General features: G+C 46.4%; 1 protein-coding gene across 2 annotated transcripts in view; it reads left to right on the top strand.

Moving 5' to 3' along the window:
• The first annotated feature begins 765 nt into the window (after positions 1–765).
• Positions 766–25,824, top strand: part of CHIC1 (cysteine rich hydrophobic domain 1) — a 47,956-nt gene continuing 22,897 nt past the window's right edge. The window contains exons 1-2 of one of the 2 annotated variants that reach the window (XM_043974339.1): positions 766–1,222; positions 22,600–22,654. In XM_043974339.1, coding sequence (XP_043830274.1) covers positions 954–1,222; positions 22,600–22,654 — 324 coding nt within the window. In that variant the 5' untranslated portion in view covers positions 766–953. The remainder of the gene's footprint in view (positions 1,223–22,599; positions 22,655–25,824) is intronic. The other variant, XM_043974338.1, reaches the window with a different exon arrangement.

Below are 25,824 nucleotides of genomic sequence, written 5' to 3'. Positions count from 1 at the left end.
ACTTGTAGGGATATGCTGAAAGTCATTGGAGTTCCCTGGGCCTCAGTTTCCTCATTTGCACAGTGCCTCCTCTGAGCTTCTTCCTCTATCTGCAAAGTGAGGCTTTTGGCCTACATGGTCTCTTCTAGCTGTAGCCCCTGGATCTTCAGATCTGGGTTTCAAGTTCTGACACTGTCACTAGCTTTGTGGTCTTGACCAAATTTGCTCCCTCTTTTGAGCCTCAGTTTCCCCATCTGTGAAATGGGAGTGGTGGAGGTGGTGCTGGATCAGATGCCCTCCAAAATTTGGTCCCTCTCAACTCTAGAACTATCATCCCCTGAGCTGAATTGAATCCTAAGCCCTTTCTCTTCTCTGGGCCTCAGTTTCTCCATCTGGGAAATGGGAGTGGTGGGGGTGGTGTTGGATCAGATGCCCTCCAATGTCCCTTCCCCTCTTTGGGCCTCAGTTTCCCCTTCTGTCAACTGAGCGGGTGGGGGTGGGGGCAGTGGGACCCTTCTTCCAGCCGTGGCGGTCTCCCCCAAGACTCGCTATAAAGGTCGGGGTCGGGGTGGAGGTGGGGCGACGGCCGCGCTCCGTCAGGTCCCGGGCACGAGCACGAACCGCTAACGGGCATCTCTGCCTCTGCCCCCTCCCCCTGCAGCCCCCCGGGGCCGCGCAGGCGTAGAGCGGAACCGCTCCTCGGCGCCCCCCTCCCCGACCCCCCACGTGCTGCCCCCGCCCCCGGCGGAGCGCGCAGGCGCGCTTTCGCCGGCCGTTTGGCCGGGCCCCAAGGCCGCGTCCCCTCAGTCCGAGCTCGGGGTGCCGGCGTGCGGACGCGCCGCGCTCGCTTCTCCCTCCCGGCGCCCGGCCGGCCGGCCGCCCGCCCGCTCTCCGAGTCTCTGACCCCTGTGCTCGTCTTCTCTCTCTCCCGAGCGGCTGCGGCGGCGGCGGCGGCGCGAGCCGCGGGTCACGTGATGAGCATCCTGCTGCCCAACATGGCGGAGTTCGACACCATCTCCGAGCTGGAGGAGGAGGACGACGACGACGCGGCCGCCGTGTCCTCGGGCCTCGACGACGACTTCGACGACGACTTCGACGACGATGACGACGAGGGGAACGAGGACGGCGACGATCTGGAGCTGCAGCAGCCGCTGCCGCCGCCGGCCCGGGGGGTGAGCGAGGAGCACCTGCGGCGGCTGGCGCCGGACCCGGTGACGGTGCGCGGCACGGGCCACATCACGGTGTAAGCCGGGGGAGGGGGGGCGGGGGGAGCGGGGGCGCTGACGGGACGGGGTGCTGCAGTCCCTGAAAGGGGAGGGGGGCGGGGCCGAGAGGACCGAGGAGGGATGGGGGCGGGGGAAGTGGGCCAAGGGGGTCTAGAACAAGAGGCTACTTCGGAAAGGGAGCTAAGTTGGGGGAAGCCCCCTTCCATGGAGAGGGGAGCTGACGGGATGCGGGAGGGGACTGCAATCCCTGAAACAGGACCAAGGGGAGGATGACTGATGCTGAGGTCTGGGATGGGGGGGGCGGTCCAGAAGAAGGGGCTACTTCCCCTGGAAGAGAATCAAGGTGGTGGCTGGGGGGAGGAGGGAGTGAAGCTAAGAGGACCGAGGGTGTGATTAAGTACAACAAGGGGGTCTAAAAGATTCTCTTCCCCTGAAAGAGAATCAGGTTGGGCTGGGAAAGGGGGTTGAGAGGACTCTGGAGTGTCAAGGTGAAGGGGCCGAAAAGACGGGTCAGTCAAGTTGACCGGACATTTAAAAGAGGATTAAGGGAATCCAAAAGAAGGGTCTTCTCCTTCTGAAAGGGAGCCAAGTTGGGGGGGGGTGGAGCTGATAGAACTGATGGTTAGAAAAAGGGACCCCTTCCTTTGAAAGGGAACCCTATGGGGGTACTGAGAACTGAGGAATCAAGGTGTGTGTGTGTGTGGGGGGGTTACAAAGATTGGAGAGTCTAAAAAGGAAAAATCTTGTTTCCTTTGGAAGGGAGCCAAGTTTGGAGGGGCAGAGCCAGGAGAACTGAGGGGAAGCAATTGGAAGGGGGCAGAAAAGACTGAGGGGAGTCAAGTTGAGGGTATTAAGAGGACCAAGGGGGCCTAGAAGGGGGGCTGATTCCTCTGAAAGAGCCAAGTTGGGCATAAGAGCTGAGAGAACTGAACTGAAGGGGGGCAACTGAAACAAGGGACTGCTTTCTGGGTAAGGAAGCCAAGGGAGGGGGTAGAGCTGAGAGCAATCAAGGGAGCCAAAGTGGGTGGGGGGGTGCCTCATGAGGGAATTGATGGGACTCAAGTGAGGGGGGGGGGACGACGACTAAAAAGAAAGGAGCCAATTCCCCTGAAAGGGAGCCAAGGTGGAGGGGGTAGAGCCGAGAAGTCAGGGGAGCCAAGGTGGGGAAAGGATGAGGGAACTGAGGAGACTCAAGTTAGGGAGAGCTAAGGATTGAGGGAGTCTTAAGAAAAGGGGGTACTTCCTCGGAAGGAGAGCCAGCTTGCAGAGGCAGAGCTCATAGTTGAGGGGGAGCCAAGTTGAAAAGGCTTGGGGTTTCTAAAAAAGGGGGGCTCTTTCCTTTGAAGGGGAACCAAGTTGAGGGGATGGAGCTCAGAGAAGTGTAGGGGGCTAAGTATCTTGGGGAGATACTCTTGGAGAACTGAAGAGAATCAAATTGTAAAGAGGTCTAAGGAATGAGGGTGGGGGTCAAAGAGAGGAGCTGCTTCCTTTGAAAGGAAAGGAACTTTGGGGAGGGGAGTCCAGTTTGGGAGTGTTGAGAGAATTGTGGGGAACCAAGTTAGGGGAGATTAAGGGAAATGAGGGGTTCTCAAAAGGGTCATCTTCCTCTGAGAGGGAGCTGAACTAAGGGAGGAGGGAATGTCTCAAAAAAGGGGCTGCTTCCCCTGAAAAGGAGCCAGGGTGGGGGTAGGGCCGAGGGAATAGGGGATTGGGGGACTCAAGTGGAAGGGGGAACTGAGGGAGTCTAAAAAAGGGAGCCAAGTTACAAGGGTGGAGTTCAGAGAACTGTGGGGAGGGGAGCGCTGAGAGAACTGGGGGGGGCTGCTCCTTTGAAAGGGAGCCAGGCTAGAGGGCTGGGGCTGAGCCAATTGAGGGGAGCCAGGAAGCGGGGAGGGGGGCTCAAAACACAACAGTCCCTGAAAGAGGACCAAGTTAGGGGAGGGAAGCTGACAGCTCAGGGGAGCCAAGGGAAGGCGGGAGCCTGAAGTGGGCCTGAGAAAACCAAGGGAAGCCCCCTTCAGCAGGGTTAGACTAGCTGGCAGTGGCCCCTGGGAGGAGAGATAGGGCTTGTCCATCTAAGCAGAAAGAATTGAGGGGAGCCAGGTGGTAAGAGATTGCAGCTGTGAAAAGGGGCCCAGTTTGTTGAGGGAGGGGGGCTGTGCTGAGGGAGCCAAGCAGGCTGGGAGGACCCTGGGGGAGGGGAACAGCTAAAGGGGGGCTGGCCTGGAGGCTGGGAAACTAGGGGAAGAGGCGTCACAAAGAGTATAGATGAGGCAAAGTGATGCTTGGACCCAGGTCCTCTGATTCTCAGAGTCAGTGCTTTGCCCTCTGAAGCAGCCACACTGCCCCTTCAGGGTTGTTGCCCATTTCATGTGAGGCAGGATGCACCTGGGGGCCCTTCCCTGCTGGGATTGCTTACACGAACCCTTCTCAAACTCTGCACCAGAGAATTTTTGGTCTAATTTCCGAGGAAAGTGACCATCTCCCGGCCTGGGCCTTTTGGCTGTGTGCCGCCCCTTGCCATTAGAGACCAGGTTCCTGTTCTCTGATCGCTAGCTTCAGCTTAGGAGGGATCGAGCCCGAGAGCACAGGAGTGGAGGTAAATGAGGAAATTGCCCCTTGGGGAGCAAGGGTAGCTGATCCCCACTTAGACAGACTGGTTTCTTTTGCTGCAAAACTGCGAGTCATGCCCACACAACCAAATAGCCACCCAGCCAGAGTTTGGAAAAAAAGAGGCTCGGCACAGCGGCTGCAGAGGGGCTTTTTGAAGGGTCCCGAGAGCTTTGAAAGGCTCCGTGTTCTCTGTTATTTGTCTGCACTGTAAGCACTTGGAAACTGTACATACCGGATCATGTTTTCAGTGTGTTTTCATTATCTTTTGCTACATTTTCAGGAACAGACCAACCTTTTTTTCTGTCAAGTTATCATGTGTCTCCTTTCTGCGATCCCCTCAGAGCTGGGGACTCTTCAGTGAGTTCAGATTCGGACCCTTCCCCACTAGCAGCTTTTTATGGTCCAGGGCTTATTGTTGGGCTTGACCTGGACTTTGTTCTCTTTCAATGAAAGATAGGAGAACAAAGCTTGTGGAATTGGGTGGGGATAGGAGAGAGAGAGAGAGCAGATTGTTTTATTCTGGGGACAACTTTTTGATGGAGCAACTTGAATTCCAAATTGGGAAGGGCAGGAATTTCGCATAGGAGCGAGCCATGGGAAGCCAGCACATGCAGAGTGAGCTTGTTGTACCATATTATTGTCATTCCTTTTTACCACCAGTGAGAGAGCTCACTCCACAAACGAATTATAATTCAATCTCCTTTCGAATCTACCAATTACCTTCATGCAGACTCATGGGGCTGAGAGAACCCTAGGATCTTAGATTTAGAGCTGGGAGAGCCATAGAAGAAGTCATCAAGTTCAGCCATTTTACAGATGAAGGAACTGAGGCACAGGGGGGACATTAAATGACCTGCCCACAATCCTGGAAGTAGTAAGTGGGACAGTGAGCATTGACAGCTAGCTTTCCACTCTGCCCCACTCACATTGGCAAAGGCCGCTCTGCTTCCCAGCACTTCTTCCTTCGGGAAGTTCAGACAATGGACAAGGAGCCAAGGAGGCAGAGTTCGTTTCCTGGACCTTGTCTTGGTTCCGCACATGGATCAACAGCATCAAAGGGGAATGGAAATCATTGGTTTTTGCTGGGAATCGTCTTCAATGCCGGGTGCGAAGTTCCTTCAGGCTTGGTGATCCTGTGATACTACAGGGGGGCTGGGGTGGTGATGAGATGCATTACAGGATGGAAGCCAAGGGCTGAAACCCAGGAGCCTGATGTTGGTCAGGTTGCTGGGCAGTTTGGGAAGTTATTTAGCATCCTTGTGTATCATGTCTCAGCTGTGCCGGATCTTGGATTGAAAATTGTGATCAGCACATTAAATGACTAGAATCAAGTTTCACTAGTTGTAAGGAATGGGATAACCTTACCACAAGCCTTCCTCACACCAAGAGGCTTAGGAAATATTTAATCTTGTGTTGATGTCTTCAAAATAAACTCTCTGTGTGTGTGTGTGTGTGTGTGTGTGTGTGTGTATGTACGTGTGTGTGTGTGTGTGTGTGTGTGTGTGTGTGTGCAGGCTATCCAAACAGGTTTCTTTTTTAATCCCAAGATTTGTGTCTTTTCCATTGTCTGTCCTTTTTTTTTATGCTGAAAAGGACTTTGTTTCTTTTCACAGTTTTAAGTTTGACTTAAAATCCCCAAGTAGGACCTTTTTTAGAAAGCTGTGTTGACACGGTAAGAAAAGTTACCTTTTTGAAAATTTGATGACAAGTAAGGTGCTCCAGAGATAAGGGTTGTTACTCAGCCCCTAAACGTAATCTCTCCTTTCTCTGCCCCCAGACCTTGAACAGTACTTTGTTTGCACCTCAGTTATGTTCTTAGAATATTCTGTTTTGTGTAATCTCACCCTCCTATAGTATACGCTCTAAGGATAATAATATATCATTTATTGTAGCCCCCTCAGCACCTAGCACAGTGCTGTGCATATAGGAAGTGGAGAACATAGACTCAGAGACTTGAGTTAAAAAATGAGAAGCTGCAGAGAACCTTTGTGACCTTGGGCAAGTTCTTTCTGTTCCCTGGGCCTCATGGTAGCCTGTGAAGTGAGGGAGGTGGGTGAGGTCTCTTCTTGCCTTCTGCAGGGGGAGGCTCAGAGAACTGCTCCAGTGCCAGCTCTTAACTCCCCAAGACTTCCCTCCCCTGGCATGTGAGGAACGGGTCGGTCGGCCTAATGATCTGCAAGGCCTCTTTGTGCTCCGGAGCCCCAAGATCCAGTTTGGTTCTCCTCCTTTTTAGAAAGATGTGATAGACAAGCCAGCTGTCGGGTAAGAATAAAGACAGAAACATTTAGCAGCACGATTGTCTCCAAATTAAGAAGCCAGTGAGCAGATGAGATTCTCTCCGTTCCGAGCGGGATGTTTTCAGAGCGGAGGAACAGCAAAGGCTGCCAAAGATGAGATGCTTTGGGCTTTTACTGGCAGTAGAACTTGTTTGGGGCTCTTTCCATAGAGTAGTCACACCAGAAACATTTCATTGACTTTAAGCTTGCTGCAGTTTCTGATACCGTAAAGCTGAATTTGGATTCTGCCAATTGGGATCATTCACATAAAGGTTGTTATTGTTGCTAATAACAACTTCTTACAGCATGTTGAGGTCTGGAAAAGTCTTGTAAAAGATGGGGACTGGCCACGTGAGCTGTGTGGTATATGGGGAATCCCACATCTCAGTTGAAGAGGCCACTAGAAGCCCTGGGCTCTGACCTGCCCCTGCCCCTGCCCCTGCCCTCTGCAGCTGGTCTTGTAGCAGGGCGCAGTGGAGAGAGCACTAACTCCCCAGGCAGAGGCCTTAGGCCCAACCCCTGCCTCTGCTTAAGGGATGGAGGGCTGCTTCTGGCCTCGCTTAAGTAACTTGAGTTTCCTCCTCTGCCAGTTGAGAGGGTTGTTCCTGGTAGTCTCTGGAGTCCCTGCCAGTTTGAGATGGGTGATTGGTCCCCTAAAGCAGCCTTTGTTTCAAATCTCCAATGAGAGGAAGCCCACCCCCTCTCAAGCTTCCCCTTCAAGGAAACCTACATTTCTCTTTTTGTTCCTGGTTCTGCCTTCTGGGGTCAAGCGGGACAAGTTTATCCCGTTCACATGCCAGCCCTTCAGATAGTCAGGGGTAGCTCTCGAACTCCCCCTATATCTTCTCTCCTGCCTCAAACATCCCCAGTTCCTTATACAGCCTGATCTTAAAGCCTTTTACTATCCTAGTTGCCCTCCCTCAGACACTCCAGCTCTTCATTGTCACTTCCGTTTGGCACGCGTTGCTGAATGCCATCTTCCAGGTATGGTTCGGTCAGTGGGACACTCCCATAACCCTGGACTGGCCTGGAAGATTGATTTTGCTATCTTGGCTGCCACATCACATTGTGGACTCGTTAGAGCCTGTGGGCCACAGAAGACCCCAGATTGTTTTCAGATGAATTAAGCTAGAAAAGAGTTGTTTGCTTTTAATTCTCTCTCCCCCTAGTAGCAGATGTGCATGGTCAAATCCTTCATTTTCTATGAAAATACTTAGGTAATATTACTTGGATCAGATAGCTGAGGGCACCAAGGGTCAGAGATGGGAAGTGACTTGCCCAGGACCACATGGCAAAGACCCAGCCAGCCCAGGACCTGCCCCATGGCCCTGGTCTCAGAATGCAGTGCTGCACTCAGTTTTGTCTGTGTACTTTCTATAAAGAAAGGATTTCCTAAGCAAATTCATGTAGTGTTAAAAAATATTTGGGGGGAATGTCTACCATTCTTAAGGAGAAACTTTTACTAACTGACTGAATTTGCCTTCACGTAGTTCCAGATGGCTGGGCTGTTACTGTAACTCTGGTCTAGCCAGATATCCTTAGAAAAAAGCAATTTGAAGTTTGGAGGAATTGTCATAGGTGCATTTATCAGCATCAATGAACAGTAAATATTTATTGATTATCTACTGTGTATAAGTCCATATCAAAACGAGGTGCTGGTGACTTATCAAGGGGCCTTATTCTGCCTCTCTCAAGCATTCACTAAAGCCTACAAGTAAACTCAGCTTAAGTTTTTGTTGAACACTTGCTATGTGTCAAGGACTGTGCTCGGGTATAATGCAGACCACTTAGAAATGCTTAAATCTTTCTTCATCTGCCTAACTCCACAAAATCTGCCTTCCCCCAGTCTGGGCATTTACTAACATTGATTGGGTGTTGCACCATCACCTCCCACTCTGCATGTCCCGGGCCAAATTCTTCCTCTTTTTCTCCCTTCCAGATGAGCCTGGTTTTGTTCATGGTGGCAGTGTCTCTCCTAGATTCCCAAGGTCACAGACCTTGGTGTCATTTTGGACTCTTGCCTCTCCTTCAGTTCCTATTTGAATTTGTCGCCCACGTCCACAATCCGTTAGAGCTGACTCTAGTCTAACACCGGCCCTTTATGCCCTGTTAGAAGGTTTCTCAGGTTAGCCCTTTTTTTTTTCCATGCTCACTTCCATCACAGTCCAGCTCCCTAGTACCTCCTGTGTCCCCCCCCCCCATGCCCTCGTTATCCTCCCTGCCTCCAGTTTCCCTCATCATCTGTTCTCAGTAGGGCTGGCAGAATTTTAAAAATGCCCCCTTTCTCATGTGTAAGAACCTGTTATGACTCCCTATTAACCCAGGGGAAAGGAAATGAACACCCCTACCTAGCTTCTGAGGCCCACTATAATACTGGCCCTTATTTCTGCCTATTCCTCAGCACTTACCTTCTACTCCATTCAGGCCCATCTTACTGTCTGCCACACATAGCATGCTCTTTTCTGCCTCTCTGCTTTTTGCTCATGCTGTTCCTCCTGCCTAGAGTGCCCGTCCTCCTCCTCTCTGCCTATCCATATCCACTTCAAGGCCCAGCTCAAGTCCTACCTCCTCATGAAGCCTTATCTGCCTACTTTGGAGTCAGAAGATCTGGGTTCGAATTGTGGCTCCGCTACTTACTCCCTGTTTGGCCTTGGGTAAGTTATTTAGCCTCTCTGGGCCTTGGTTTCCTCCTCTTTAAAATGAGAGTGTTAGTCGGCTAGTGACCTCTTTCCAGCTATAAATCTGTTAGATACTCTACCTTCTAGAGCTCAGCGGGGTTTCCCAACTCCCACCACCACCACGTCTCCCCCCATGCTTATTCACTCATTCTTTTATGGCGGGACTTTGGGCCTTCAGCCACTTTGGGGGTTTGTTGAAGTCAGACGACATCAATGGACTCTTCTGGGGCTAATGGTTAATGGATTGGGTGACAGATTCCACAGAAAAAGCCTTAAACCTGTTCCTTCCTCTCAGGGAATAGACAGGCCAGCTGAAGGGTTCTTAACCTCTGGGATCTGTGGACTTTAAAACATACCCATATTCATATCCATACACATCCATCTAGGTAACATATCCACATGTACATCTAGGTAACTGCATTTCAATGTAACTGACTTCCTTCAAAATCCTCTGTATTTTCTTTGATGCCACTTAAAACCCATGGTTTTGAGAAGGGCTTCATAGGCTTTCTCAGATTGCCCAGGGGATCCAGGGCACAACAAGGTTAAGAACCTTTGCTGTAGCTGAAGGAATGAGATTCAGACTCATGAGACAATTCGTAGAGTACAAGATAGCATATAATTAAATGCTGAACTGTGCGCCCCCAGGCTGCAAGTGTAGTAGTTTAGAGAAGGGAGGTGGGTCGTAGTAGGTCTTCATGGAAAGAGGAAAGCTTGAGCTGGGCCTTGAAGGTTGGGTGAGGGCTTGAGTAGGTCAAGGGGGAGAGGGAGGGCATAGGACAATTCACAGGAAAGAGTTGTTTGTCCAAACGGTTGCGGATATGTGAAAGGCACCTTATGAGAACACAAGTACTTTTGGAATGGATCTGTAAGGTCCCTTCCAGCCCTGATTCTTGTGATCTACTTGAGCTCCATGGCATCGCTGAACTCCAATTACATTCATAGTCAGCACCTCTCCCGTGTTGAGCACAGTTGGCACTCAGTTAATGCTTCTTGGCTGGTTGAGTCACTGTGCCAAGCTCTTGTATCAGAAGCAGTTTATGCACAGGAAATAACAGTATCAGCACCTCCAGGAATGGAGCTAAAGCCATACTTCAAGCAGTCTTAAGAATTAAGCTGGCAGTGGTACGTGAGGGGATCTGGGTTTATGCTTCCCTGTACAAAATAAGACCTAAATTATTTTTTTGGGGAGGGGGTTGGGGCAATGAGGGTTAAGTGACTTGTCCAAGGTCAGACAGCTAGTAAGTGTCAAGTGTCTGAGGCTGTATTTGAACTCAGGTCCTCCTGAGTCCAGGCCTGGTGCTTTATCCACTGCACCACCTAGCTGCCCCTAAGACCTAAATTCTTGAGGAGGGACAGACTAGAGTGCTCTGTGAGATTCTGGGGAAAGGTCCGTATTGAGCACAGAGATCAGGAAAGCTTCCTAGATGAGGTAGCGATTGAGGTGAGCTTTAGAGGATAGGTTGGAATTCAGCAGAGGAAAAGGGAGAGGGAGTTGTGTTCCATGAGTGGGAACAAGGCCCAGAAGGCCCAGGATTATGGTCACAGGGACAGAGAGGAGAGTGCCAATGAAAGTAGATTGGAGTGGTCGCATAGCACCACATTATGGAGGCTTGGAATGTTGGGCAAATCATTGGCAGGTGGGGCCATTGAGGACTTTTGAGCATGATAGAGATGGGGCCACTGGTGTTCTGCTTCATATTAGAGCTCCTTGTGAATATGTATGTGTTGTATTTATTTCCCCACAGACTGTGATGGAAGCTCCTTAAAGGTGGGCAACCTGTATTTTTAATCTTTGTACCTTTCTCAGAGCCTGGAACAGTGCCTTGCACATAGTAGGTGGTTAATAAAGGTTTGTTGAATCCAAATGATCTTAAGTTGCTTTTTTGCATCTCTAATTTCTTCCTCTTTAAAAAAATGGATCCGTTGCCTCAAATGGATGTTATGTGCTGACCATCCAGAAAGAGCAGATGACATAGCACCTTCTCATTGAATATGACATCACATAGAACATAATGATGACTATACCTATAACTTAGCACCTCCCCTAAAGGCTCCTCGATGAATCTGCCAACACAGTGTGTGCAGGGGTAGCTGCTGCTGTGCTGAAAAGGTCCAGAGCCCAGGCCTGGCAGAGGGAGTGTGCTCTGTGCTGAGGAAAGTCTAGTAAAACAGCTCTCATTCATAGAGCCCATGGCACTTTCAAGAGAACTTTTACCAAAGTCCTGTGAGCTAGGTGGTGCTTAGATCAGGAGTAGAGTAGTAAGTGACAGGCAGGATGACACCCAAAGTCACCACTGACTGGGGCCTTTTCCACAGCTTGGAATAAATTGTATAGAATGGAGCCCTTCAGCATAGTGAGTGAGTATTATGCAACTACCAAGTACTTCTTTTGTTCTTTTTCGGGGCAATGAGGGTTAAGTGACTTGCCCAGGGTCACACAGCTAGTAAGTGCCAAATGTCTGAGGTCGGATTTGAACTCATCCTCCTGAATCCAGGGCCTATGCTCTATCCACTGTGCCACCTAGCTGCCCTCTACCAAATACTTTAATTCCATGCTCTCGATCATGAAGTTGTAATTTGGAGGAAGAGCAAATAAGAACTAGTGCAGTCTTTCCGTGTTTGAGATTGGAGGTGTTATTTGTGAGAGTCATTCAGTTAAAGTTGGCCCAAAATATGTTGGTGATGTAAAGTGGGCATCAAACAAAGCCTTCCACAGTTCATAATGATTGAAGTGGAACTAGCCTATTTTATCGATAATCCCGTTGTCTTCTGCTGAAGCCTTGCCTCATTTGGGATATTGTGTTTAGTTTTAGGAAGGGCATGAAAAAGCTGGCGCACATAGAGGGGAGGGTATCAGGTTGGTGTGTAGACTGGAGATAGGGCCATACGGGGATCGTTTGAGGGAGATGGGGACAGTTAGGCAAGAGAAGACAAGACAAGACAGGGGGGATGTGCTTGCTTGTTTCAAGAATTTGAAGGGCCCTCACCTGGAAGAGGGCTTCACCTTGTTCTTGGCCTCAGAGGGCAGAACCGTGAACAGCAGGGGAAAGTTTCAGAGAGAACTGCAACCAAAAGAGATGAAAAACTCCAAAAGCCGAGTGGGCTACCTGGGAAGGTAGTGGCTTCCCCATCCTTGAACCACTGTTCAGTGTTTTCAGGCAGAAGGTGGATGTCCGTTTGTCACAGGTATTGTGATTTCTTAAATGATTCTTAATCAGAAAGAAGTAGGTTGGACTTCTGAGGGACCCCTTTGAACCTATGAATCTGCGTGGAATAAAAAGAAAGTTCTTTTAATTTGGTTGCTTTTCTTCCCACGTTGTAGATATTTATTTAGCCCTGGATTTAGTAATGTTTATTTGCAAATCATCTTTCAGCATTACTTTTTGCCTTCCTAGATTTGTGCCATTAATGGTCTATATTCTTTTACAGTGAATTGGAATCAGTTCTTGGGGAATGCATAAAATAGGAACGTGAAAAATTCATTATGGGGAGGTCATCAAATAGAAAATAAAGACTGCTGACTGAATTTGCCTGAATTATGCATTTCTGCCCAGATTCAAGTACTTGACGCTTGTGGTGGAGGGAGTGCTTTACAGCACTCTCCAAATAAGGCATGTTTCTCCAAGGTGCATGTTTTGCCAGGTTCCTGAGAATCGAGGGCTATTCCATCTGTAGTGCCCTGCCTTTCTACAGTGGAGGAAGAAAAAATAATCTTAAAGAACAGAACCAGAGCAAGCAGCGCCCCCTTCCCTGCCATATTATTGGAATACTGGTGTAGGCTGGCTCCAGGGAGTCACGTGTGGCCACAAAGGGTTTCAGCAGAAGTTCTCGCTGCACTGGCCTGATTTCAATTGGCCATCTAATCTCTAGCTATAGGAGACAGACACCCTGTGGGAACAAACGGGAATTTCATTTCATCTATTCCAGGTGGTTGTTTTTGTTTTTGTTTTTAAATAACATGGCCTTAGCTGTTTTCAAAATGATTGGATGAGGGAGAACCATCCCTTCAGTTTCTTTATTCCGTATACATTTCCCTTCTATTATACGAGAGTCTCTTGACATAGATAATATTCTTGAGCGCCCCTGGCGTTAGGTTTACGAGGGCCTGAGATTGTTTTGAATAAGTAAAAGACAGTAATAAACAAATGGCCCCACTACTCCTTGTGTTCATTTGCTCCTCTAGCGACGTTGGAATTCGTAGGAGAGGCTGCCAGCGCTCCTACTTTTGGTGCACCAGGACAGGGGCAGCCATTTGGGGCTGTTTGTCGAACCTGACAAGGTGGCATTTAAGCTTTGGTCCCCAAGGTCACTTGTGTTTGACATTGTTTTGGTAGCTAACGGTCTCTGCTGAGGACTGTTAACATAAACATGCCAGCCCTGGCTGTTACTTCAGTGATTACAGCTGGGTAGTAATCCTAATTTTAATTGCTTAAGGATTAATTTGCCTGTTGTGGAGTCATAGCACTGTAATATCTGATTGAGAGTGGAAATGGATTTTCAGGCAGTATCTCCTTTGGTGAATTTCTTCTGGTCCTCAAAAGCCCAACTTGAATGTGGCCTTTTGGGGAAGCCTTTACCTAATCACTACTGCCCATAATGACTTTGCTCTTTGTTTTTTTATTATTATTATTTTTTAAGGCAATGGGGGTTAAGTGACTTGCCCAGGGTCACACAGCTAGTAAGTGTCAAGTGTCTGAGGCCAGATTTGAACTCAGGTCCTCCTGACTCCAGGGCTGGTGCTCTATCCACTGCATCACTTAGCTACCCCCAACTTTGCTCTTTGAACCTTACTTAACACTTGGTTTTATAATTCTCAACTGTACTTGTTATGTAATATGTATTATAACTCTGAGTTTGTGACCTTTCCCATTAGAACAAAAATCTATGAGATCAGAGTCTTAGCTAACTAACCCTTGGGTTTCTTCTTCCTTAAAGCAACACAAGTCTGACTGTGTTATTATTTCAGAGGTTTCCCCTTGCCTCTGGGATTAAATACAAAGTTCTCTCCCTGGTCTTTAAAGGGCTTCCTGGTCTGACTCCAGTCTATCTCTCCAGCCTTAGTACACATCACTTCCCCATACCTGCCTAACTGAGGGTCCACCCAAATTGACCTTGAATGCTCATCTCCACACATTGCCTCTGTGCCTTTGGACTAGTAAGTGTCAAGTGTCGGAGGCCAGATTTGAACTCAGGTCTTCCTGAATCCAGGGCCGGTGCTTCATCCACTGCGCCACATAGCTGCCCCTCCACCTCTTTTTTATTGGCTCAGGTGCCACCACGTATAGGATACCTCTCCCAGGCTCCCCGAATGACCCATCCATATTTTGGTTAATTGCGTTTGTTAATGTTTTTTCCCCCAAGTGAATACTCCCTAAGGACAGGGACTGCTTTCTTGTTTGTCTGCTTGCCACATGGGCGCTTAACAAATGCTTCTTTGATATTGCTGCCTCCCACCTCTAGATGAAATATTCATTGAATGTCTGAACCAGTGTGAAAATGAGGAACCAGAATGGTGACCACCAGGTAACTGGCAACTGTTTGGTGTGCAGGGTTAGGTGCCCTGAGGATGCAGACAAAGTCTGAGAGTGGACCCTGCTTTCAGGGAGCCTGTGGGGTAGGTGGTGGGATGGGGCGCACACACAGACACAAGTAGCACGGTTTTTTATAGTTAAGGGTGAAATCATGGGACTTTGGCCACCAGTAGAGTAAGCATTCTGAGAGAGAGGAGAGCTTGGAGGCCTGAACATGTAAGGGCAGTAACCTTAGAGCAAAAGCAAAAACAATGGGCCCGGCCTGTTCAGAGAACAATGCAGAAAGCAGAGTGAGTGGAAGAGAAGCATCTTGGGAAGTAGGAAGGTAGGCGCCCCGACTTATAGGAAGGCCGTGAAAGCCAGGCAAGGGAGTTTAGATGTGGCCTATCTAGTGTGTTACAGAACTTACCACCTTTTGAGGCAGCCCATCCTGCTTTTGGGCAACTATAAATGTGCCCTCTTCTCCCTGGGAAATCAGCCTTGGCCATTTTCCCCTATTCCTTCGTGGGGCCAAGCAAAACAAATCTCCTAAATGGGATAGTCTTTCAAGTCCTTTCAGGCCGTGGTCCTCCCTCTAGGTGTGCCTCCTTGGTGTTTCCCACCAATATTGGAGCCCATTGACTTTGAGGCATCTCCTCGTTGCAGTTGCCTCCCTTTGAGCACTCTCCAGTTTGCCAATGTCCTTTCTAAAATTCACTGCCCAGGGCAGCTAGGTGGCACAGTGGATAGAGCACCGGCCCTGGATTCAGGAGGACCTGAGTTCAAATCTGGCCTCAGAGACTTGACACTTACTAGCTGTGTGACCCTGGGCAAGTCACTTAACCCTCATTGTCTGGCCAAAAAAAAAATCAGCACCCAGAAGTGAACACAGTATTCCATATAGTTTTAGGTGATGGCAGTACCTCCAAATAAAGGTGCCTAGTAGAAAGCTTGAAGCTTCAATAAAAAGATGAGACTGGAATGATTGTTGATGCCATGTTGCTACCCAAACTGTACCCATTCTTACCTGACTGGTTCCCCTGATTTCTGTAGAATATATAAAGCAGGCTGTCACTTCAGTAATTAACTATCTAGGGAGTTGTCAGGTAGACGTCTTGGCCTATCAGAGCTAGTACCACCTTAAAGCCAGCCCCCCCCCCTACAAGTGGCTACGTCAGAGGGTTGTGTGTGTGTGTGAGACTTGGCATTTCCAATGGCCGCATTGCTCACCAGAAGGTGTTCTGACTGTACTGTTCCCTGCCACTGGCCTGAGCTTTCCATCCCTGGGTTCTGTATATATGTAAGAGTCCCAGCTGGGACATACTCAAAACTTCCCCATCTCATTTGTATTGAGCTGATCTCATTGACAGGACTTAGATAATGGACCTTTTTTTTTTTTGCAGGGCAATGAGGGTTAAGTGACTTGCCCAGGGTCACACAGCTAGTAAGTGTCATGTGTCTGAGGCCGGATTTGAACTCAGGTCCTCCTGAATCCAGGGCCGGTGCTTTATTCACTGCGCCACCTAGCTGCCCCCTATAATGGACTTTTTAATAGCTAGGTAACTGAAAATGAACCATAGAGTTTTATCTGATGTGGTATTTTTTTGGGAGGGATACTAAACATTTTTATTTAAAGTTTTGAGTCCAAATTCTATACCTCCTTTCCTCCCTCCCCTCCCCCCTGCCTAATGCTATGATACTTTTTTTGTGTGTGTGGGGGGGCAATGAGGGTTAAGTGACTTGCCCAGGGTCACACAGCTAGTGCTGTGATACTTTTAAGAAAGATCAGAGAAGGGGTTCTGGCTTCATAACTCCTGGAGGCTCACTGGGGCTGAGACTTTCCCAACAGCTCCCAGCCTCACCCCCCCCCTACTTTTCCATATATGCTTGACTCCTTTTCACTTGTTTTCACCTCTGGGCTGCTATAGCCACCCCAGCTCTCTAAGGTCAGTCCTGGCCCCTTCCTTTATTTTATTTATCCTGCTTAGGTTACTACCTTTTCCCATCAGAAACCTTTTCTGTTCCTGCCTTGAGTCAGTAAAGGCCTCCCAGGATTAACCAGGGTATTGACCTCTCTACTCTCAGCCAGGTGAAGGGAACTTGGATGGAATGGTCAAGAGATGGGCTCAGTCAGCTCCACGATGCTGTGAAAACAGAGGAGCATTTTGTGGCACAGTTTTGAAAGTACCAAAGGCTGAGCTTTGGATAACACCAACAGTTAGGCCTGGGAGGAGGCAAAAAAAGAAAAATACAGACAGAAACCCAAAGGAGGGGTACTATGACAGAAGCTAGTTTAAGGAGGATGTTGTCACTGTGCCATAGGTAGGAAAGGTCCTTGAATTTGTCAATAAAGCAAGTCACTGGTGAGGCACTGGAGCAGTTTTAGTAAAGGGATGGAAATATGGGAAAGAAAGGGAAGCAGCAGATAGAGGCTACTTCTTCCAGAAGTTTGTCAGTAAAAGGAAGGAGCCCCAGAAATAAGGGAAAGTTCTTGTCAAGAAGGGAAATGAACACCTGTGCTTATTGGAAACCAGGAAGAAAGTGAAACTCCCAGAGAGAAGAGAATGAGAGAGAATGAGTGTGTGACCGAATCTTGAAGAGTCAAGGGCTGGGAGAGTAAGGTTGTATGTAACTGGATCATTAGAGAGGGAATATTTCTGCCACTGTCTTAAGACAGTGAAGAAAAAGGGAGATCTAGAGAAACCTCTATAAATTCAACTTTGGGAAGTGTCTTTTTGGTATGCACTATCATTAGAGGGAGATCAAAATGAGCAACTTAATCGAGGATGATGATTTAAAATATACAGGTACTATGTTAAAGCTCCAAATATCAGGGTGGCTAGGTGGCGAAGTGGATAGAGCACAGGTCCTGGAGTCAGCTGGACCTGAGTTCAAATGCGGTCTCAGACACTTAACACTTACTAGCTGTGTGACCCTGGGCAAGTCACTTAACCCCAATTGCCTCACCAAAAAAAAAATTAAAAAAAAAAAAAGCTCCAAATATCAACAAGCATTTGTTTGGCATTTACTATGTGCCAAGCACTATGCTAAGTTTTCCTGCCTTCAGGGAGCTTACTTTCTTCTCCTGGGAGGATGTACCAAGTTTACAGAAGGAGAAGGGAGAAAGGCCTGGCCTGTGGTTTCAGTGGCCAGGGCAGGTCAATACCTTTTCTGTAATTAGGGCTTACGGACCCCACAGGGTACAACTACTCAGAGCGTTGGGGAGAGCTCTGACAAGTTGTGACTTACCTAGTTAGAGTCAGGACTGGAAGTCGGGTTTTCCTGACTTGAAGACTGGTGCTGGTGCTCGCTCGCTCTCTCCCTCCCCCTCCTCTCTGTCCCTGTCTGTCTTCTCTCTCTCCCCCTCTTCCTCTCCCTTTCTCTCCTTCCCTCCCTCTCCACTCTGCCTCTCTGGTATGTTGTCCAGAATAGACACAAACAAAGGATGCTGATCTGGAAGGGGGCAGGAAAAGCTAGGAATTGGGAAAGGCCTCTTGAAGTGAGGAGAGAGAGTATTTATTCCCGTCATGGGCGCACAGTGTACAAAGGCGCTGTTCTGTACAAGGAGTTAAAAGCAGGCCAGTTTGCCTGGAATGTAGTGAATGGGGAAAGTAATGTGGAATCAGCCTGGAAAGACAGGCTGGAGCCAGATTGCAATGGGCTTGAAATGCCCAAATATCACCACCGAACAGGTGTGAAAATATCATTGGTATTAGGTTCATGGGGTTCCTAGCTACCTTTTTTTTTTTTTTTTTTTGGCAGGGCAGTGAGGGTTAAGTGACTTGCCCAGGGTCACACAGCTAGTAAATAGCAAATATCTGTGGTCGGATTTGAACTCAGGTCCTCCTGAATGCAAGGCCAGTGCTTTATCCACTGCGCCACCTAGCTGCCCCTTAGCTACCCATTTTAACGAAAAATTGATGAGCTTTGTAAATAGATTACAATATATCTTCTTAGAAGGACTCATCTATATTTTATTGAGAAAGATGAGCAAAACCCCATTTCCATGGGGAGTTGGTGTTTAGCCAGTGCAGAGCACTCACTAACCATTCAAAATGATGCTTCTTTTCATTCTTTAGCTGTAAATTTGCCTCCAGAGAGAAGATGCTTGTTAATCAAAGTACAGGCAATGCTGGGTTTTGTAGTGCACGGAATTCTTGGAGATTGGCTTAAAGATATCTGAGCCTGTGAAGATCAACGTTTTTTTAGTCTCATGTTCTTGCTTGGTAAAATGAGGAAAAAGGACTAAATGCTTGCCAAGGTGCCTTCTTAGCTCTAAAACGGATGAAGCCATTTTGCTAAAGCTCTTCTTTTGGGGTACAAGGAGTATTTAGGAAGAATTCAAATTCATCACTGCTTCAGATAGGTAGTGGCGACCTCAGAATGGAGCCCAGGGCGGTCTCTGAGGTTGTGTCAGGTAAAGAGCTTCTTTGTGGGAAAGTAGATGAAATGAAGCCTTCTTGATTCATGCTTTAAAGTGCTGGCATCATAATGTAGCAAAAAACCAAAACAAACAAACAAAAAAAGTAGGTCCTGGGATTGGAGGTGAATTTTATAGTATTTTTGGTTCTGATTTCAGATACAGCTTCAGATTTTCTCCATTGTCATGCAACATTTTCACAGGACTCAGAGGTTTTTTTTGTGGTACAATGAGGGTTAAGTGACTTGCCCAAGGTCATACAGCTAGTAAGTGTCAAGTGTCTGAGGTCGGATTTAAACTCATATCCTCCTGAATCCAAGGCTGGTGTTTTATCCACTGCACCATCTAGCTGCCCCAGGACTCAGAGTTTTGTCTTTTTTAGTTGTTGGGGTTTTTTGTTGTTTTTTTTTTTTTTTTGCTAATCAGAAGTGCTCATTGAATTTAGCTAAACTATAGCCATTTCTATTTTGCCTTAGTGTGGCTCATCTCTCGTGGTCCAGCAGGAAGCAACCAGCATGAGGTCCCATCCCACTTGGGCTCTGGGATGCTGTGTGTGGACTCTACTTGCTCCTTAGTATTATTTTTTCTTTTTTCTTTTGGTGAGACAGTTGGAGTTAAGTGACTTGCCTAAGGTCACACAGCTAGTGTCAAGTGTCTGAGGCTGGATTTGAACTCAGGTCCTCCTGAATCCAGGGCTGGTACTCTATCCACTGTGCCCCACCTAGCTGCCCCTGCTCCTAGTATTATTGTTAGCTTTTCCATTGTGGGCATTTTTTGATGGAAGCATTCCTTGGATTTCTCACTGATCACACTTATATTTTCCAAGAGATTCAAACATGAATCCAAGAAATGGGTCTTCAGTGACATGTTACATCCCATAACTTTATAGGCTTTGAAAAACAAGGTGAGAGTTTCTTGGTCATTTTTGGTCTTGCCATTTCTCCAAAAGTTCTTGGGTCCCTTTTAGACATGATTTTCATGCAGCTCCTTCAACTATTCAAAGTGTTCAACTTCTGTCGTTTTCCTCATTTGAGGAAACACAAAATGGCCCTCCTTTGATTTGGAAATTTATTTTTCAGTTAAAAGAAACCCTGTCAGTCCATTACCTTGAGACCATTTTTCATGAAATGAAGTTTAATGTGACATGGTGGTTAGAAGGTTGGGCTGGACGGGCGTGTTTGACTTGTTACATGTCTATTTCTTGGATTCATTGCTTTCTTTGGAGGCTGGTATGCTTTCTTCTGCCTCTGCTGCTCCATTTATGAGGAAAGTGGGGACATTTGGTTGTCCCCAGTTGCAATCCTTGTCAAAGAATGATCCCTCTCAGATCCCCCCAAGCCTGTGTCTTCTATTTACTGCTTCTGGGGTGATCTTATGTTCTAGACTGCATTTGTAGACCCTTTTTTGTAGAGTCCATTTTTTTTTTAGTGAGGCAATAGGGGTTAAGTGACTTGCCCAGGGTCACACAGCTAGTAAGTGTTAAGAGTCCATTCTTTTAATGTAGAAGCCCAACTTGTGGACATGTTAAGGTGATGAGTGAGTTCATGTGGGTTGGCTTGAGTGATTAAATGAACATCTGGGGAAGGGAAGGCTTATTTGGATTTCTCAGTTCAGTAAACATCTCTTAAGCCCCTTCTACATTCAGGAACTGTGCTTGTTTGTTTTTTGTTTTTTGGTAAGGCAACTGGGGTTAAGTGACTTGCCCAAGGTTACACAGCTAGTAAGTGTTAAGTGTCTGAGGCCAGATTTGAACTCAGGTCCTCCTGACTCCAGGGCCAGTGCTCTATCCACTGCACCACCTAGCTGCCCCCTAGGAACTGTGCTAATGGATGGGGGTACCATGCCAAGAAACTAGCCCATGTCTCCAAGGAGTGTAAACTCTGTGGGAGTTTACAGTCTATTGGAGGGTAAGACACATATATTACAACTACCGATAATACAAAAATGATCATAGCTAGCACTCGTATAGTGCTCTTTTTTTGGGGGGGGGCAATGAGGAGTTAAGTGACTTGCCCAGGGTCACACAGCTAGTGTCAAGTATCTGAGGCCGGATTTGAACTCAGGTCTTTCTGAATCCAGGGCCGGTGCTTTATCCACTGTGCCACCTAACTGCGCCCTCCTATAGTGCTTTTGAGGTTTGCAAAGTGCTTTACCAAACATCTTGTTGGATCCTCACGATCACTCTTTGATATAGGTTATATTTAAGGTAGGCTATTGTTATTCCCATTTTATGGATGAAGAAACAGAGGCAGGCAGAGGTGAAGTGACTTGCTCAAGGTTGCATAGCTAGTGTCTAAGATGGGATTTGAACTCAAGTCTTCCCAATTCCAGGCCCAGCCTTCCACTATGCCATGTAAAATAGTACATAAATGCATAAGGGAGGTAGGTGCAAACAAAGTTCTGTGAAAGGGCCGGGGATGTTACTGCCCAGGGGCTGGGGGTATCAGGAGAAGCTTCTTGGAGGAGGTGGTGTTTGAACTGGCCTTTAAGGGATGGGAGAGGGTTCAGGAGGCACTGAGGCAAGAAGGCTTTATTGTTTGAAGTGTAGGCTGATTCTTTTCCCCTTAGAAATAATAGGGAGGGGCAGCTAGGTGGTGCAGTGGATAGAGCACTGGTCCTGGAGTCAGGAGTACCCGAGTTCAAATCCAGCCTCAGACACTTAACACTTACTGGCTATGTGACCCTGAGCAAGTCACTTAACCCCAATTGCCTCACTAAAAAAAAAAAGAAAGAAAAAAAAAGAAAGAATAGGGGGTTAGGTTCTCGACCACAACAGTGGCCTGATACCCATTTAAAAGAAGGAAGTGACCACAACTACCATGTTTAATCCACTACAAATGAGATACCTACATGTTATAGAAAGCATACAATTTCCTAGATTAATTAAAAGGAGACAATACTGTTGTCATTCATCCAACGAGTATTTTTTTCTGTTATTTTTTTTATTCAGTATTTTAGTTTTCCCCAATTACATGTAAGAACAATTTCTGCACTTAAGAGGCATTAAAGCAATACAAATTGATAATGTTTTTATCAACAAGTATTGATCGAATATCTCCTATGGCCATAAGGCCCTGTGCGAGGTGCTGTAGTGGCCACAGGAATTCAAAACCTCCTATATTCAAACTGACAATCTAGTACAACATGTTCTCGGTCGCCATCCAGCAACCTGTGCTGTGTAATTTAGTCTGGTTTGGTAGAATATAATCATTTTCCATGCACAGTTTTCAGCTTCTTCATGATTCTGAACTTTTTATTACTGTAGAAGATCAGAAGATGAAGGTGTAGCATGGGGACCAGGGAATTCACGAAGGTTTCTTCAGGAAAAATGGACAGGTTTTGGGAGGAAATGGGGTTGGGATGCTTGCTTGGAGCAGGTAGCCTTGTAAAAAGCCCTCCTATATTTGTAGCAGAAACTGGATGGCTTTGTCCTACACCCCCCAACCCCGCCAAACCTAAGAACGACTGACTGATAGGCAGGAAACTGAAGGTGTTGAAGGAAAAGCATTTTATTCTGACACTGTGAAGTTGCTAGATGCATATCAGCATTTCTTTCACTCACATATAAAAAGTAGACTTCAGTTAGAACCTGACTCTGGTCTGTGTTGCCATGCTAATGTACTTAATTAGGATTAACATTCCAGGATTTGAGTTCTTTTTGTATAATTTTAAAAAACTTTCCCAGATTAATTTTTTGAACTATACGTCATCTCAACTAATTTGCACAATCATAGCCTTTGGATTTATCCAGAAAAATAGATACCAAGAATTTTTTTTTTTGGTGTGTGTGTGTATGTGTTTTAAACACAAGGCCAGCCTATTAAAGTAACATGATTTTAGAAATAAAGTTAAATAAGTTGAATAGAATATATCTTTTTTCTCTTTGTTTTCAAGGTTTGGCTTGAGCAACAAGTTTGATACTGAATTTCCCTCAGTTCTAACAGGGAAGGTAAGTAACAACAGTTTGTACTAAATTTTCAGTTAAAAAAAAAAAGATTGTTGTGAACAAAGCGGAACAAGGAGGGGATTACACACAATAACTACAATAATCTAAGAGAAAACAGCCCTAAAAAGCAGTTGAACCTTTCATTGTAATGATCTATCTCAGCCCCAAGGAACTGATGATGAAATTGACCATCCACCACACTCTGGATGTGGATTGCTGTATGGTTTTCTTTGTTACAAGGGAAAGGTCAGTTGCGTGTGTCTTCTTTGTGGGTATGGGTAGGAGTGTGTGTTGGGGAGGTTTGGGGGGTAGGAGTATGTGGGGGAGGGTGGGATTAGGTGGAGGGGTGAATGGTTAAAGGAGAAATGATAGAAAGTTTTAAAGTATCAACATTTTAAGGCCAAGGACAATCAAGCTAAAGTAAAAAGATGGCCATTTCAGAAGTGTCTTGGTTCACTGCTTATAAACTTAAGATGTGAATACATTGAATAAACACATTGACCAATTCTTGTGCCTGAATTCTCTCCCTTTCCCCAGCCATCATTTCTTTATCCGTAGAACGTTATCATGTGACCTGACCTCCCCTCCTCTGAACCCCTCCTGCCACCTTTCCCTCCCACAGATCAATGCTCTGAGCTGATCTGTTTTTCTTGTAGTAAGGGGTTTACTAGATAGTTGTGCTAGATCCGTAACCAAGAGGAATCTAGGTTCGAATCTTGCCTTGGACCGTACTGGCTTTGTGATCACGGGCAAGTCCCTTAACTTATCTAAGCCTCAGTTTCCTTATCTGTCAAATGGAAGTGACAATAGCACCTAACTCATGAGGTTGCTGGAAGATTTAAATGAGATGATATGGAAAGTGCTTTGCAAACCTTAGATCACCATATAAATGTTAGTTACTGGTTTTGTACCTAATTGAGGGTGCTGTGTAGTAGAAAGAGCATCAGAGTACTCAAAGTCAGGAGAGATGGTCTTAAATCCTAGTGCTAACACTGTGAAGGCAAGAGCCTCAGTTTCCTCATCTGTCAAATGGAATTAATAACCCTTACTTGTCGAACCAAGTGGATCACTGGGCTCCTTCCAACTCTAAATTATATGACTGGTAGGAACTAGCTTTCAGGGTGCATGTGCTCAGAAAGTGCTGTGTAGATCTTTTTTTAATCTTTTTTTTTCAGGGAAATGAGGGTTAAGTGACTTGCCCAGGGTCACACGGCTAGTGTTAAGTGTCTGAGGCCGGATATGAACTCAGGTCCTCCTGAATCCACTGCACCACCTAGCTGCCCCAATGCTGTGTACATCTTAAAGGGCTGAAAGTTCGAAGACTTTTTGGATTTAGAAGCCAAAAGATTTTGTCTTTTTTAGTTATCTTCTGCTTTGGATTAGCACTTGTGTAGTTACAGCTATTTGTACCTATGATTTTTTGCTTATATTCCTTGTTAGTTTCTTTATGCTGCTGTAGAGTGTTTCTTATCCTGGTTTGTTACCAAATTCTTAGCATGGAATCAAGTCTGTCTACTCATATTAGTGGCTGCTTCTTACTTAAGCTTATACTATCCATAACCTAGCCTCATCCCCACCCCCAAACCCAAATTGACGCATCTGTTATTTTCAAAGGACATTCAATCTGAGAGCCTAAATTCGTAGCATTCAGAGCTGCAAGGAACTGTAGAGATCATCTAATTCATCTTCTTCATTTTGCAGATGGGGAAACCAATGCTCAGAGAGGCAATGACCTGTTTATGGGCATCTGTGTAGTGAGTAAAAGAACAAAGATTTAAACCTCAGCACCCTGGCTTCAATCTAGTGACTTTGGGCCTTCACCAGGCTTCAGGAAGAATGTTTTGAACTTAATTTATCCATTTTACTCCTTCATCTTTCACTCCACGTTTAGATCAGCTAAGTTTGTTTTCTCTTTTGTCATATCTTTGAAGGAATCTTTCGTTGTTTTGACATCTGTTTGGGAGAGGAGGAGAGCCTAACTTTAAAATGGCTTTGTTGTGCTGAATCAAGAGCTTTCTTGTAGCCAGCACACAATAAACACAGTGAATTCTTGCATTCTCTACATCTTGTAGTCAGTTGTGTGATGGTAAAGATGTTGTTTGCTGTCTATTATACCTCGCAAAATCTGCCCGATCCCTTCTAGTTCCCTCATCAAAGTTGCATTCTAACGTGGAGATTATTCTTCTAAAAATTTTGTATAGATTGGAAATAGATATTTGGGTCAGCAGTTACTAAGGTTCTCTCAGTTGCCTTTAAAGAATAACATGTGAGTTGTTTTCAATGCCTTTGGCTTCTTCCCTTCCTTCACATACCTTGAGAATTGATTTCTTGATACCCTCACAGCTGTCTCTAGCACTGACCTCCTCTGTGTACACTTTTATTTTTATTTCATTACTTCAGCAAGCATTTATTAAGCACTTACTGTGTGCCACACTGGGGATTCAAAGACAAAAATGAGTCTCTACCTTCAAGAAACTTACATTCTTTGTGTTGTTTTTGTTTTTGTTTTGTTTTGCAGGGCAATGAGGGTCACACAGATAGTGTCAAGTGTCTGAGACCAGATTTGAACTCGGGTCCTCCTGAATCCAGGGCGGGTGCTTTATCCACTGCGCCACTTAGCTGCCCCCAGAACTTAAATTCTTCTTAAAGGATACCATGTCTTCACAGATAAACTGACAGATATCTTCATCCCTTTCTGTAGCTATCTCTGTTGAGAGAGAAATTTCCATGGGAAAAGGGGGTGGGGAAAATAGGGAAGTCTTCTAGGAGAAGACACTTGGGTTGAGCTTTTAAGGGAGCAAAGGGTTTCAAGAGGTAAAGGCGAGGAGGGGAAGAATATTCCCTTCTGTCTCAGGGACAACCTATGCAAAGACGGGATTGGGAAATGGGTCTTTACTAGAGTGTAGAGCTCATGAGAAAGAAAATCATATTTAATTAGCTGGATTTGAATCTAAATCTTTTGACTCCAGCTTTCAGCACTCATCTCTTTGAGCACATTTCCGTTTCTGTTTGCTTTGAGGAGCACTATAGAAAACAAAGTGCTGGAGTTTAAATGCCAATTTCAGTACTTCTGGGTTGTGAACCATGCACAAGTTACTTCTGTTCTGCAAGCTTTAGTTTCTTTATCTTTCAGATGGAGGTGATACTTATACTCCCGACTTCAGAAAACTGTT

Source organism: Dromiciops gliroides, chromosome X (genome assembly GCF_019393635.1).
Source record: "Dromiciops gliroides isolate mDroGli1 chromosome X, mDroGli1.pri, whole genome shotgun sequence".
Lineage (NCBI taxonomy): Eukaryota > Metazoa > Chordata > Mammalia > Microbiotheria > Microbiotheriidae > Dromiciops > Dromiciops gliroides.
This window is presented reverse-complemented; position numbering and strand designations above follow the sequence as displayed.